This window comes from Octodon degus, unplaced genomic scaffold (genome assembly GCF_000260255.1).
Source record: "Octodon degus isolate 3935 unplaced genomic scaffold, OctDeg1.0 scaffold00131, whole genome shotgun sequence".
Lineage (NCBI taxonomy): Eukaryota > Metazoa > Chordata > Mammalia > Rodentia > Octodontidae > Octodon > Octodon degus.
In genome coordinates, this window is record NW_004524707.1 from 5,446,468 (window position 1) to 5,461,400 (window position 14,933).

General features: G+C 38.0%; 1 protein-coding gene across 2 annotated transcripts in view; it reads left to right on the top strand.

The window, feature by feature from the left end:
- The window catches only part of Syt14 (synaptotagmin 14), a 196,119-nt gene that overhangs the window by 3,893 nt on the left and 177,293 nt on the right, over nt 1-14,933 (top strand). The window contains exons 2-3 of one of the 2 annotated variants that reach the window (XM_004641160.2): nt 1,237-1,401; nt 9,010-9,225. In XM_004641160.2, the coding sequence (XP_004641217.1) occupies nt 1,290-1,401; nt 9,010-9,225 (328 nt within the window). In that variant the 5' untranslated portion in view covers nt 1,237-1,289. Of the gene's footprint in view, nt 1-1,236; nt 1,402-9,009; nt 9,226-14,933 lie in introns of those variants that run through there. The other variant, XM_023701188.1, reaches the window with a different exon arrangement.

A 14,933-nucleotide genomic window follows, 5' to 3' on the forward strand; every position in this document is an offset into this window, starting at 1 on the left:
TGCAGCACTGTTTAGCTGGCTTTGAGGAGACTGCAAGGTCACAATCCATGCCACTCTTGGTGTGCCAAGTTTCCACACATAGTGAAAAGCCAGGAGTCCAGGGCACTCCCGGGCCAGTTGGTCACTTCTTTTGTAAGAGATGCGTTAGTGTGAATTACTGTGGTTCTTCTGTTCGTGGAAGAATATTGGAGCGGCTAGCATATTAGGTGCTACTCAGCTTCCTGAGTGCTGGGATTACAGGTGTGCACCACTATGCTTAGCCCTCATGTAGTCTCTTGAGAACCAGATTCTTTTGAGAATTTGGTAGCTCATCAAACAAATTTCATTCAGTTTTTGGGATGTATTGTGATCTCCCAGCTCTGGGACTTCATATGCAGTGTTCCTTCTGCCTGGGATAGTGTTGCTGTCTCTAATTCTCATTAGTTCTGAAAGTACCATTTTGGAGGCCATACTTTTCAGAGAAGCTCATTTGCTGGTCCAACCCTGGATCTAGGGTTCCTGTGATTCTTGTCATCCCTGTTCTGCCCCCGTTGCATATGTTATGACTCTGTTTTACACTAATTGCCTGTACCACGTTATTCAAGGAAAACAGGAGCTGCGAATGTAGCAGTGCTTGGTGTGTGGTCATGCTTCCCAAGTCTTTGTTGACGAGTGAGTGGGCGGGTACTGGATAAGGAAAAGCTGGCCACCCCCAGCAAGGGGAAGAGGCTGAACAAAAATGAACCAAGGAGTGTGGTGTTGAATATTGTGATTCTGAAGCAGTGGAGTAGGCCTGTTTGACTCGAGTATTTATTGGAGAGAGCCTGGAGATTTAAATGTCAGTAGTGGGTCCAGAGTTTATTTGCTGAGAAAGGGCCAATGAAGCTTTAGAGACAAGCATGGTAGTACATGTTATCGTGAATTGGACCATTCTTACACATGAAGAATATTTTTCTAATGTTTTGTTGAAATTTTTGTAATATTCTTCAATGTATAACATATTTAATGACTGCCTACTTTAGGGAAAGTTTTTCTGAAATTGTTTCAACATAATTCATAGAGAAATTGAATGAATGTTGTTGAATATATTGAATAACTCACTAAACTTCAATGTTTTTCTTATTAACTATTTTAAACTATGATGATTTAAAAATGTAATTCAAATGAGGCAGTGATTTAACTTACATAGGGGGTTTTCCTTTTACTTGTAGCTTTAGGAATAATAAATGCTTACAGCTGTGACTTTTTTTTCTCTAGTATCTCCAGAGGCAGTTGGATTTTTGTCAGCTGTTGGGGTGTTTATTATCTTGATGCTGCTCCTTTTTCTCTATATTAATAAGAAGTTCTGTTTTGAAAATGTTGGCGGGTTTCCAGATCTTGGATCAGGATACGGTGCAAGAAAGAATTCACAAGATAAAATGTGTAAGTACATATTGCTTCTTCTCTTTTTATCTGTGCTAGTCTTTATTTTTAGGAATACAATAAAAGATTAGGGACAGGGATTTAGCTCAGTGGCACAGCACCTGCCTAGCAAACATGAGGGCATGAGTTTGTTTCCCAATTAAAAAAAAAGAAAAAAGAAAAAAGATTGGATTTGACACATTATAATAAACTTATGCTTATGTTTGTGCCATTACGGCATGATAGCAGCGGATCTGTTAAATTATGTTCAGGCGTCCTCTGTTGCCCCTGCAGTATAAAAATATTACATACCATACTTACCTGTGATCCCAGAATAACCTTATTTTTCATTTATAAATATGGTTTTGAGACCATGCATGAGCAGATGTGCTGTAGGAAGAAGAGAATATCCTAATACTTGTGTGTTTGAGGAGCAGCGCCCTGTGTTCTGGGTCCACGCCCCCAGGGCGTCGGATGGTACTCACCCCTTACTTGGACCTGCTGTTTAACAATTAGCAAATGAATAATTTTATTGTTTAGATAAGAAGGTTTTCTCTAGTCACTTAGTGTATAGATATGAAGTGTTACCAAAACATATGGCGAATATTTAAATTTTTAAAATCACTGCCTTAAAAAGAAACGTTGCCATTAATTCCTTTCAGAGTACTCGGCCTTCCTTTGAGCACACCTATGCTGTCGTTCTTGCCACTTCCTGAAGCAGTCTGGAAGCCCCCTTTTATGAGTGTCGTTAGTTGCAGTGGTGTCCTGAATAGATTCACAGCGTGTGCTTTTCTTGGTGCCTGATCCGGGGAATAAGGTGGAGGCAGGCCGCACCACGCATCTGCTGGTGGCACCGAGCAGCAGCATTCCCGTACATTTTGTTTACAAAAGAGGATTTCTAGAACTGTTACAGAATATGACAAGAAAGATGAGATCTGTGTGATCGACCCAAAGGGCCACAATTTGAGGGGGAATAATGGCATTGTCTTTCGCTGCAAACATTTCAAAAAATTTAAACATTTACCATATATTTTGATCACCTCTTAGAAGCTCTGATTATAAAAAGTAGCGTGCCATTTCTTCCTTGGTACCATGGGCATTGTATGATTTAGTGTTACTAAATTCTAGGAAAGATGAAGGCTGTCACATTGTTCTAACAGAGGAAAATTCCTTGGAGGTTTTTACTTGTAATTAGTGTAAGAGTTTTTAATTTGCTATTTCCAAAGTCTGCCTTGTATAAATGGTAGCAGCAATATTTGAAAGTTATAGAAGTAAGGTATTGACTTAGAAGAGTTTTCAAGAATAATAGTAGAGAAACTTGTGTTTTTTGTCTACTTATGTTGGAGAAATGCCATTTTCATTTCTGAGAATTTAAAAGAATTTAAAAGCCCATTTCTTATAAAAATCTGTTGTTACATTTTGTAGTATTTGTGTTAAGAACTGGTGGTGGTACTTTATAGAGCTTTGAATTGTTTCTTATACTCAACTTCAGTCCTGCCTTTGGAAATCTGTGTGGAATGAAGTGGTCAAACATAGCTACTCTGGTAGTCTCGAGTAGTGCTCTGGGGTCAACATTCCTGGTTTTTCTTTGGTTTAATTCCCTCTTTACACTCCTGAAAATCACCGAGGACCCTAAAAAGCTTTTATTTATGCAAGTTATATCTATTAATGTGTACCATATTAAAAGTTATAACAGAAAATTACAAAAAATGATAAATTTATTTCTAAAATACTAACAGGGCTATTACATACTAATATAAATCACATTTTTAAATTTAAAAACTATTTTTTAAAACAAAAAAAGTTGGAGAGAAGAGTGACATAACTTGTATTTTTTCCCAAGTCTCTTTGATGACAGGCATAGCAAGGTTCTAGTGCCTCCTTCCACAGCAATCTGTTGTGACACTGCCAGAAGGCCCCAGTGTGCTCTTGTGAGCAGTGGCAGGGGACAAGTGACCCTAGTGTTACTGTGCAGCTGCTCTGACCTTCAGGAACCTTTGAAAATGTCTTAGGGAGCTTCCCTTTTTTTTCTGAGTCTTACTTTTCTTTCATTTCTTATGTAGGAACAGTACTTACCCTGTGGCTATATAAAATCAGAGAAGAGGAAGTGTGTCAGCTCAGTGCCTGTGTGTGTCACTCAGCAGAGGAGCTCGCCTGCTTTCCGCCCTTTTTACTTTTATACAAAATTGTATCAGTGTTTTTCCCTTCAGTGTTTTTATTTTAACTTGAAGTGGTTTTGGTAGTTTAATATGGTAGCTCCCTTGCATCAAATATTAATAAGTAAACTAAAAGTACATAATAAAAATCCTTTTCATACTTCTTCTTTCAGGTATAGAATAAAAAGCCTGTAGTATTTGAGGGGAAAGTGCTGTCTTGCTGCTGTTATGATAGCTGTGAAGTGGGAAAAAATACCATTGCACTTAAGCCAAGTGGTTTGATTTTTAAAAATTTTTTTTCTGGAAGAGTATTTACTTCAACATATTCTTTTCAATTTATGTTGTATTTACAGAAAAATTAAAAGCACAGTGTGAAATGCTAATATTGAGCTACTGAGTAGCAACATTTAAGTAAATGTTAAATCTGAGTTCCAAAGTAATTGATGCTTTGAGAAGAGAAAATTGAATTATTGCATCTTCTAGGAACAAGGAAGTAGAATATGGCATTTTTCAAAAATTTTCAGCAGAATCTGCCTTCAGTGTCCTCCCTGGTGGACACGATCAGTAGTGCCGTGGAGGACTTGACCACTGCCGTGGGGGAGGCCAGCTATGCCTTCACTGATTCAGTGGCTGAGCAGGTGACAAGCATGATAAATGGCCTTCGCCCAGAGGAGGAAAGCATGGCCGCAGAGGAAGCTGGAGATACTTCTGAGTCAGGAGACGCCACCTTACTAGACGTCTCCAGAAATGCTGCCTACCACACAACACAGTCCAGGGCGGAATACAGAACAAAGCCAGTACATTGTTCTTCTACTTCAGCTTCACAAAAGCAAGAACAGGGAATGCGTGAAGAACGATGGCTTTCACATACTAGTGATAGGCACCAGACTCTGTCAGTATGTCAAGAAATCAGTAATGCTGGTGCTTCCTTGAAGAGCCACGCGAGTGCTGGTGGGAAATCAGAAAACAAGCGGAATCCAAGGGCTGCATCCACTTGTCGTGAACTTGAGAGCAAAACAGTTGGTCTAGAAGTCTCCAGCAGTGGTAACAAAGATGTGAAGGAGGCACGATGCCGAGGAGTGGAAGAAAATCAGAATACCAGCAGTGGAGCCAACAGCCCCTGTGAGCAGAAGTACATGGCCACAGATGGGCACAAAACGGAATCTCAACGTGTGCTTGTGGGAGGAGGCCAGGAGAGAATGGGGCCTCTCGATAAAAATAACCTTGATATAGGGCATTCTGATCATTTAAAGAAAGCTGAAAGACAACCCAGAAGTAAAGGATTCAAAGGGAGTGAGTGTTTGGGAAATGAATGTTCTCCGAAGGATGTTTCGACAAGCAAAAGGAACAGGCTACGGAGGTCCATCGTGAAAGAAGATGCATCCCCGGCGATATCACGTAATTCTAAAGACAAGTTTCTTGGAAAAATCAGAGGACAGATAAAGCCAACGGCATACTGCAGAGTAAGGGAAGACATAGAAGTGAACCAAAGTGAAGCCAGTTCCCCCAGGAAAGGGGCAGCAGAGAGTAAAATTGCAAAATATTCTAAGATAATGCCAGAAGAAGGTGAGGTCTTGTAGTATTGGTTTGAGTGGTTAAAATTTCTTTGGATTTTTTAAACTTAGGACAACAAAGTCCAAATTTCTCAACTTTCTTATTATTATCTATATGTCTAATTTAAGACTTTCTTGTTTCTTGGCCTTTTTATGAGTTTTAAAATTTATTTTACAGAGAGTATAAAAATAATAGATAAGACATTAGAAATGATATACCTTTAAAGAAAAACAGAAACAAGATGAAACAACTTTCTTGAATCATCTTATTGGGAGATATTAAAAGCCATTCCATTTTTTTCCAAATACTTTGAAGACCATTATTTCGGTACCCCTCAGTTTTACCCCCACTCTTTGCATTATATAGCCAATTTTTCAGCATCCATGATTTTTCTTAATGAGCATTTATTTTACAAGCAGAAACCCCATAGTTTCTTAAGTAGTGCATATGCCTTAGCTGGAGTTTATTTGGCATGCTTTATACTTGCATTTTAAATTTTTGCATCTTTATAACTAACTTCTAAGTCAGTTATGTAACATGGCTCTTCAAATCCGCCATAATATGAATCTATAGAAAATATTCTGTATTTTAGAGAAAGTAAATCTTATTCAGTAACAACCTTCAGGATATGTCTTTTTAAATTTAACCACATATTAAAACTTTTATATGACTTGTGGTAAACAGCATGAGTTTTGTTTTGTTTTTTGTTTTTTGTCTTTTTGGCAGAACTGGGGATTGAACTCAGGCCCTTGTGCTTGCCAGGGAGGCACTTATTCTACTGAGCCATTTCCCTGGCCCCCAGCATGAGTTTTTTTAAAATAAAGAATTAACATTCTGAGTAAGTGTTTATAGTTTTTAGCTACAATATTTATGAGAATTTTTAAAGCATGATAGGTATTCATACTAGTAGGAATTGCTTGGGATAGTTGTTGGTTATTTCTGTTTATGTCTGATCTTATTAGAAGAACAAAGGTACACTAGCTTATATTTATAAAATATATCTCTGGAATTTTTCTGTAATTTCAGATTCTTGTATAAAAAACCAAGAAGCTATAGAAATGAGGTAAACTTTTTTCACTTGTGCTACAGGACTCATAAATAATAGCTGTGCTACTTACTGGTCGTATGAATAGTCTTTAAATGGCATAGGAGAGGCTGGCTAGGCTAGATTGTTAATAAGGAAGGGCAATTCTGGAAATTATATCCATTTTACAATCTAGTCTTATACCAGTTTTTGAATGTCAGAAATAGTGTTTATTTATTATAGTAATAGCCTTATTACTTGAAACAGCAAAAGTAAGTAATTAAAAATAAAGATAGTGTACATAAGAGCAAAAATAGCGCACATGCTATTTTATTCAGAAAATAGCAGGCCGGCCCCCAGCAGCAAGCTCATTAGGAAGCACCCTGGAGCTGAAGGAGGCACTCTCCTGAGTGCTGCGGGTGCAGTCCGTGCTGCCCTGCACCGCACTCTGTCCCAAACAGCATGAGAAAACCAAACTTTTTTTTTTAATATTTATTTATTTTTATTTATTACATTTATTTATTGTGTGTGTGTGTGGCCAGCTCAGCCCACCAGGGGGCGGGTCTGGCTGGCATGTGGTGCTGGGGATCGAACTGCGGTCCCTGTGCTTTGCCAAGCTTGTTTCAAGTAGGTGCTTTAGACCACTGAGCCATCTCTCCAGCCCCTTTTTTGAGACAGTCTCCCATTGTGATTCAGGCCAGCCTTAAACATGTAGCCCAGGCTGGCCTTGAACTTGTGGCAATACTCCTGCCTCAGCCTCTTTGGTGCTAGAACTATAGGCACGTGCCTGGACATTTTGAGAATGTTTTGACCCACAGATTAACCCTTCATTCAGCTGGTTTGTAATACTGTGTTTACAACATGTATATTCTAGGTTCCAGCATATGAGTTATGAACTATTAAGAGGGGAGAGTTTTCTTATATTTCTTTTTCTTTTCATACTGGGGTTTGAACTCAGAGCCTTCTCCCTGAGCTGTATCCCCAGCCCTTTTAAAATTTTTTAAGTTAATTTTTAAATTAATGTGTGTGTGCCAAACTTAATGCTCACATTTGTTTCTAAGTTTTCGAAATTTTGAAACAGGGTCTCTGCAAGCCACTGAGTTGTTTAGGCCTCGCTTAAGGCTGTGGTCCTGCCGCAGCCTCCTAGAGTACTAGGGTCCTAGGCGTGCTGTCCCACCCACCCCCTTTCTATTGATGAGTGCAGTGCTTGCTGTGGTGACACGTGGCAGTAGGTGCAGCGTGACCCTACAGCCTGGCGGCCCTTCCCTGCCTGTGGCCACCACCACTCTGCTATCTGACAGAGCACTCAGGCTCTGAACTGGGAGTCAGGGGCCTCAGCTCTGGACTGTCTCTGCCTCTGTATCAGTGCTGTCCATGAGGATTTTCAATGGAAAAGTTATTTATTTTTTATTTGTTTATTATATTGTCTTTCTGAGACAGTGTTTCACTATGCCGTTCAAGGGCTGGCCTTGAACTTAGTCTATAGCCCAGGCTGGCCTTGAACTCAAAGAAATCCTTCTGCCTCAGCCTCTCAAGTGCTATGATTGAGGTGTGCACTACCACACCTGACCTAGTTCTACTTTTAGTATGGCTGAAAAATTTGTTGGAAATTTATTTATATTGAAGTAAAATTTTTCTACTAGTCTCTCCTTTTAAAGGTAATAAATGTTAGCGGTTTGGCATGTATTCTACAGGTGTTTTGTTTGTGCATATGAACTCTGCATGTCTGTGTGGATGTATTACACTTAGGAATGTGTATAGTATGCACATACTTAAAAAAACCTTTCTATTTCATAACTTTTTTCTTGCCACACGATGTTATAACTGTTCTTTCTGTGCTTGTGAGTTTGCTTCCTCATTTGTAAAGACTTTAATATTTTATAGATTAGAATTTAACTGAGGTCTAAAGATAGACGTATCTGTTATCTATTTTTGGGTTTTCCTTTTTCTGTACATAATGGTGTAAATAGTCTCAAACATATTTCTTTGTTCACCTGTCAATTACTTCCTGAGGCTGAAGTGGAGCCAAGATTTTATAGATTTCAAAGTTATATATGTTTTGTGATGTTGTTCACCATAAAAGTTGTATAAATCACAATTCTGCCAATGGCTGTCAGCCCATTTTTCTGTTTCACTATTAGAGCTGGGCATTGCCAGTTTTGAAGATACTGGCCAAAGGGAAAATAAAAAATGTGTCTTGTAACATAAATTATTTGAAACAGGTACTGGCAGTATGTATAACTTTAAAAATTGTGTAAAATGGCAAGCACTGTAATTTTCTTTATGTGTAGTAAAACTGAGAAAACCCTGTGATCTAAGATTATTAATATAATTAGAGTATATAACTTAATTTTTAATTAAAACACAAACAGCTAAAGATTGTACTTCTTTCACCAAAAGATTGTATTTCTCAAGAACTAAAAATTCAGATTGTATGTGTATGTATGTATATTTATATGCAAAAAAATGCATGCCATACTATGCTTTGAAGAAAACTTTGGGGATTTTTCAATTATTTCAGTTTTTGGTGTTTTTTTTTTGTTTTTTGTTTTTTTGTTTGTTTGTTTATTTTTTTTTTTTTTTTTTTTGTGGTACCAGGGATTGAACTCAGGACCCTGCGCTTGCCAGGCAAGCACTTATTCTACTGAGCTATCTCCCCAGCCCTATTTCAGTAATTTTAAGAACTATTTCATCTCTCATTGGCTCCCCTCATATGCTGAGATATATATATATAATTTGTGTGTGCTTGTGTGTGCACAAGCACACACAAACTATATATATATATATAGTTTGTGTGTGCTTGTGTGTGCACTTGTTTTAGCATGTAATTCTAATAAGGTCATCATACTTCAGTGTTGTAACATTACCATTTCCTTTCCCTGTCATTCTGAATAGACAATTCCTACATGGACAGAGATGAGCATGGTTCCTCCTCTGAAAGTGAAGATGAAGCTTTGGGTAAATATCATGAAGCTTTATCCAGAACACACAGTTCTAGACCACCACTGGTAGATTCTAGACAAAAGAACTATGCTTGGGAAACAAGACAGAAATACAGTCCTTTATCTGCGGAATATGATGGATACAGTAGTGAAGCGTCAGTAGATGAAGGTAAGACTGTTCATTTTACTTTTTCAAAATGACATCTGATCAGATTGAGTCTGAAATTGTAGGCGCTTGTGGGGTTGTATACTAAACAAGAGGATGTGCAGTACAGTTATGTTTCATAGAAAATCTTTGGGCTCAAGTCAGAAATCAAAACCAGTACCAGAATACCCAAAAGCAAAACACCGAGTAGCCTAAATAACGTGATCACCGTAGTGCATGTGCTGCAGGGAACATGCTGGCCATGCGTGCGCTGGGAGCTATGCGTGCGCATCTCTCAGAAGATGTGGGCACAGGTTCCTGCACATGAGCTGGAGAGGGCCGAGTGACTTAGGGTGCTGCCTGGCTTCCAACGGAAGTGCGCTTTTCTCTTCACGCAGCCCCGAACACCAGCCATGTGCTACCCGTGCTGCACAGAAAGGAAAGGGTATTCTGTTCCATGCAGGAGAGAAAGAACAGTCCAAGATGGACGTACTGAAAACCGGTACTATAGTAGAATATGCTTTAAAAACAATTTAAGGAATTGTTTAAGAGACTATTTTATGTCTCATTGGTTTCAGCTTTTGTGCTGACACAGACTTTCAGGTACAGCCTTTGTGAAGGTGCTAACTCCACTATTATGTGTACTTACATCTTTCTGTCACGTAAATATGGGTTTGCCATTAGTTAAAGCATATTCATTTCTACATTTAAACACATTGCTCACTTGCTTAATAGAATATGATCTCTATCGTGATTTTATCTTTATACCCAGAAATAAAGAACAGTACTAAAAAGCACTTCTAGTATTTGCAAGCAGAATTATTGATGTTGTAGCAGTGATTTATGTTTAAAGTCTTATCCCAACACAAATTATCAAATGGGCCAAATAATGTTTTTGTGTGTGAATTTATGCTGACTTAACATTGGTGTACCTCACCTTTATTTGTTAGTATACAGTATAATGGATAAATTAATCATATACTTAATGATTAGTATCTAGAGTATTGCTATGAGATGCAGAGGATGAAATAAAAACTACCTTAGATGGACACTATGCTCAAAAATGCCATTTTAGCACAAAGAAAACAAGATACATGCTTTCAAAGATAAGTAAATAATGCAAAGCAGGACAGCCACCTCCCAGTTCTCCTGCACCTGTAGTGACATGAAGCAGGAGGAGCATTTGATCCTTGTTGGCATTCTGGCACAGTGTGTAACACAGAGCTTACTGTACTATACTTACTATAATATAGTACCAGAGTTTACTATGAGACCTTCGGCAGTATGTTGTGTTTTGCTGTTTCATTGTGCATAAAATGTGGATAGTAGCAGCATGCTATGGTTGCCAGCCCAAATCAAATGACAGATGTACCATTTTTAACAAGGGTGTGGCACCTAATAGGTAAATGACTCTTTAAAGCTGTTGAGGATGAGGGCAGTCAAAACAGTGACACGCATGGTGGCAAGTTGTTATGAAGAAGCCTGGAGTTGGGCATCTGTGCCCCTGGGCACTTCCCTTTCTGCAGATGTAGTACTCCTTCTTCCTCTCACACTTTGTTCTCTTTTCTGCCTTCATTGTTTTCCTCTGGAGTCCTTTTATGCTAGCATGGGCACGGTAGTCTCCAGTAAGAGTGGTAGGAATACACTATAACCTGTGTGGCTCTTCTGTTCTTGTCCTCACCTTTGGAACGAGGGTCACCTCATTTCATTGTACCCAGGTGTTTTAGATCCTCCTGGACTTTTCCACACATTTCTGTCCCAAATTATTTGATAAAACACCTGGAGTAGATTGGAGCCACAGGAGGCAAAAAGAATCAGTAAGGAGATATTCAGTGATGGATGAATTTAGGGATGAAGTCTAGGTAGCTGAAGGGATGGATTTGCTCTTGATAAATGACTGAATGTGTACAGCGAGTAAAGAATCAAGTCATGTAGGTAAAGGAGCATTAGAGAAGCAAGCTTGTAGAACAATATAATTTAGCATTGGCTATGTTGAGTTTGAAGTATCCAGATTATCTGGATAGAGATAGATACATTCGTTAAAGGGCTGTCATTGGGATTGAGGATGAAGAGGAGATCAGAAATAATTTGAAGGATTTGTAATCTAATAATTCACCATTTTCCTTCACCCATCAGTGGTTCTCCTCTGTGTATTGGGCAGGAGGGTAGCTGCTTCTAGAACACATTTACATGGCTGCTGGGGTGTGTCGGGGGAGGGTTGTGCACTCCTGGTGTGGTGGTGCAGTGGCACTCCTGGCACAGCGCTCCTCCTGTATGAGAAGCCCAAAGGATAGATAAACCAAGGAGAAAAATAAAAGATAGTAATAAACAGGGAGATCAATCTTTTACAGATGGTAAGGGAACCCAGAGACAGAGGGAGGATGAGAAAGAATTAATATGTGTTACGCACATGTACCAGGTCTCCACTGTGAATGTCATTGTTATTTACTGCAAACAAGAACTAATAAAAATAAAAATTTTACAAAGGGAAAAGCAATTTCAGGTAGGTAATTAAAAAAAAAGTTTTAAAGAATACAAAAAGATTAAAAAATTAGAAACAATGCAAAATTTCATTAAATGAACAAAGAGGAATTCGATAGTGGTTGCTGTATTGCATAATGTTATCTTCAAATTAGTTTGCAGTTATATAAAAACTTGCAAAATTGGTTAAAAAAAACTTGTAAGAAATTAGGATTTTTTTAATTTTTATTTTTTAAAGAGAGTACAAAGTAGTTCAAGAAAAAATTACAAATGATACAGAATTTCAAAAGGCAAAACAATATGAATTTCACACTATTTGTTGTACTACATAGTATTGTCTTCAAAATAGTTGTTCAAATTACCAGATATATGCATGCAAAATTGGAAGAGGAAAGAAAAACAGAAAAAAAATATGAAAGTAAGAAGAGAAAAGAAGGAAAAATAATTGATTTTATTGTATTTTTTGGGTTGAATTGGTTTTTAGGACAGATTTTATTTTTTTGTTTGCTTTTGGTGCCAAGGACCGAACCCAGGGCTTCCAGCTTGCTAGGCAAGCATTCTACTGCTGACTCAAATCCCCAGCCCCAGAAAAAATAATTGAAAAAACAAGACAAAACAAATTATGCATTAACTGTTCCTTTTAATAGACCAACAGAAGTCAGCACTACAATTATCCAGATTGTGCTGCATATATACATATGTATATCTTTTCCCTTTTTCCTTTCGTTCATTTTCTCATCCCAGTTTCTCTTTCCCATTGAACAAATTCTTTCCATTTCATGGTATTGATTATACTTTTCAGATTTTATTTATTCTTTCAGGTTCTCACACTAGCGAGACAATACAATGTTTGTACATACATGTGGCTCTGACTTATTTCACTTAGCGATGGTCTGTAGTTGCATCATTTTACCTATAAAAGCCTCAAATTTTATCTCTTTTATAGCTGAGTAATACTCCGTTCTATAAAAATGCCACTTCTTTTTTATCCATTCCACAGTTAATGGGTGTTTGGGTTGTTTCCAAGATTTAACTGTGGCAAATTTATATCACTGTGATTATGATGATTTCAGTTCTTTTGGAAAAATACCTAGCAGGGGAATAGCTGGCTTGAATGGAACCTCCAGTGCTAGCTTTTTGAGGAATTTCCACACTGATTTCCATAGTGATTCAACCAGTCTGTACTCCCACCAACAGTGGTGAAGAGTTCCTTTGTTCTCATAGCCCTTGTAGCATGTGTTATTGGTTGACTTTCTGATGATAGCCATTCTTTCTAGTATTAGATGAAATCTCAGCATTGTTTTAATTTGTATCTCTTGAATGACCAGTGGTGTTCAACATTTTTCATGTATTTATTTGCTGTTTGTACTTTTTCATCTGAGAGGTGTATATTCCTCTTAGATTCCCATTTTTGGATTGGGTCTTTCAATTTTAGAGGCCTGGGTTTTTTTTTTTTTCTTTAATTCTTTGTTCTAGATAGAAGTCATTTGTCTGAGGGACACTTGTTTATAATTTTTTCCCAATTGTGGGCTTTCTTTTTACTCTGTTGGTGATTTCTTTTGAAGTGCAGAAACTTTTCAAAAAGGTGAGATCTCATTTGTTGATTCTTTGAAGTATTTCCCATGCAGTATGTTTTTTTTTTTCCAAAACTAGCTACCTTTGTCTTGAAGATTTCTACCTAGTTTCTTCTCCAGAAGATTTAGTGTTTCAGTTTTAATATTTAAATCTTTGATCAATTTTGACTATAGTTTTGTACGTGGTGTTAGGCATGGGTTTAATTTTATCCTTCAGCATATGGAAGCCAGTTTTTCAAGCATCATTTATTAAAGAAGCTATCTTTCTTCCAGTGAACATGTTTGGCACCTTGGCAAAGATAAGGTGGCTGAGTGCATCTGTAGTTTTTTCAGCGTCTTCTAATCTGTTCCATTGATACTCAGATCTGTCCTTATGCCAGTACCATGCTGATTTTATCAGAGTAGCTTTGTAATATAGTTTCCAGCCAGGGATTATAATGCCTCCTACCTTGCCTTGGTTCCACAGGATTGCTTTTCCAATTCTAGGTCTCTGATTCCAGATGAATTTTAGGAATGTTTTCTCTAGATCTATGAGGTATGCTGATGGTATTTTGATTGGGATTGCATTAAATCTGTTTAACAATTTTAGTAATATGGCCATTTTCCCAACATTGGCTCTTCCTACCCAGAAGCAAGGAATATCTTTCTTTTTTCTGAAATCCTCTTCTATGTCTTTTTTCAGAGTACTATAATCTTCACTGTATAAATCTCTTACTTCCTTTGTGAGATTGATTCCTAATTATTTCATTTTGGGGGGGTGTTACTGTGGAAGGTGTCGTTTCTCTAATTTCAATCTTGGTGCATTTGTTGTTTGTGTATAGAAATGCTGTTGATTTTTGAGTGTTGACTTTGTGTGCTTCCATGCTACTCAATTTGGATGATGATGATGATGATGATGATGATGATGATGATGATTATCATTGGATACAGGGTCTCGCTACACATGTCAGACTTGCAGTGATCCTCTTGTCTCAGCCTCCCTAGCACTGGCATTATAGGCATGCACCACCATGCCTGGTGTTGGGCCTGACACTGCAAGCCCAGTGTTCTGGGGCTGGCACAGCATGCGTTACTGGGGATTGAACTTGTGCTTGCCAGGTTGACACTTGGACTGCCAAGCTATCTCCTCAGCCCCTGAATTTGGTTGTTAAATCTACAAGTCTTTTGGTGGAGTCTTCCACCAAAAGTCCCTTTTTCATGTCTTCTATGTAGAGTATCATGTCATCTACAAATAATGATAATTTCACTTCCTTTCCAAACACCATTCCTTTTCTTTTTCTCTCTTGTCTAATTGTTATAGCTAATGTTTCCAGAACTGTACTGAATAGGAGTGGTGACAGTGGGCATCCTTGTCTTGTTCCTGATTTTAAAGTATAGGCTTTCAATTTTTGTTCATTAAGTATGATGTTGGCTGTTGGCTTTTATCAGGCTGAGGTAAAGACCATCCATTCCAATTTCTTGTAGGGTTTTTGTCATTAGTGAGTGTTGGACTTTGTCAGAAGCTTTTTATGCATCTGTTGAGATGAGCGTGTGATTTTTGTCTTTGGCTCTGTTGATGCAGTATATTACATTTATGGATTTTAAAAAAATTTTTTTTATTTTTTGGCAGAACCAGGGATTGAACTCAGGCCCTTATACTTGCCAGGCAAGCGCTTATTCTACTGAGCCATCTCCCTG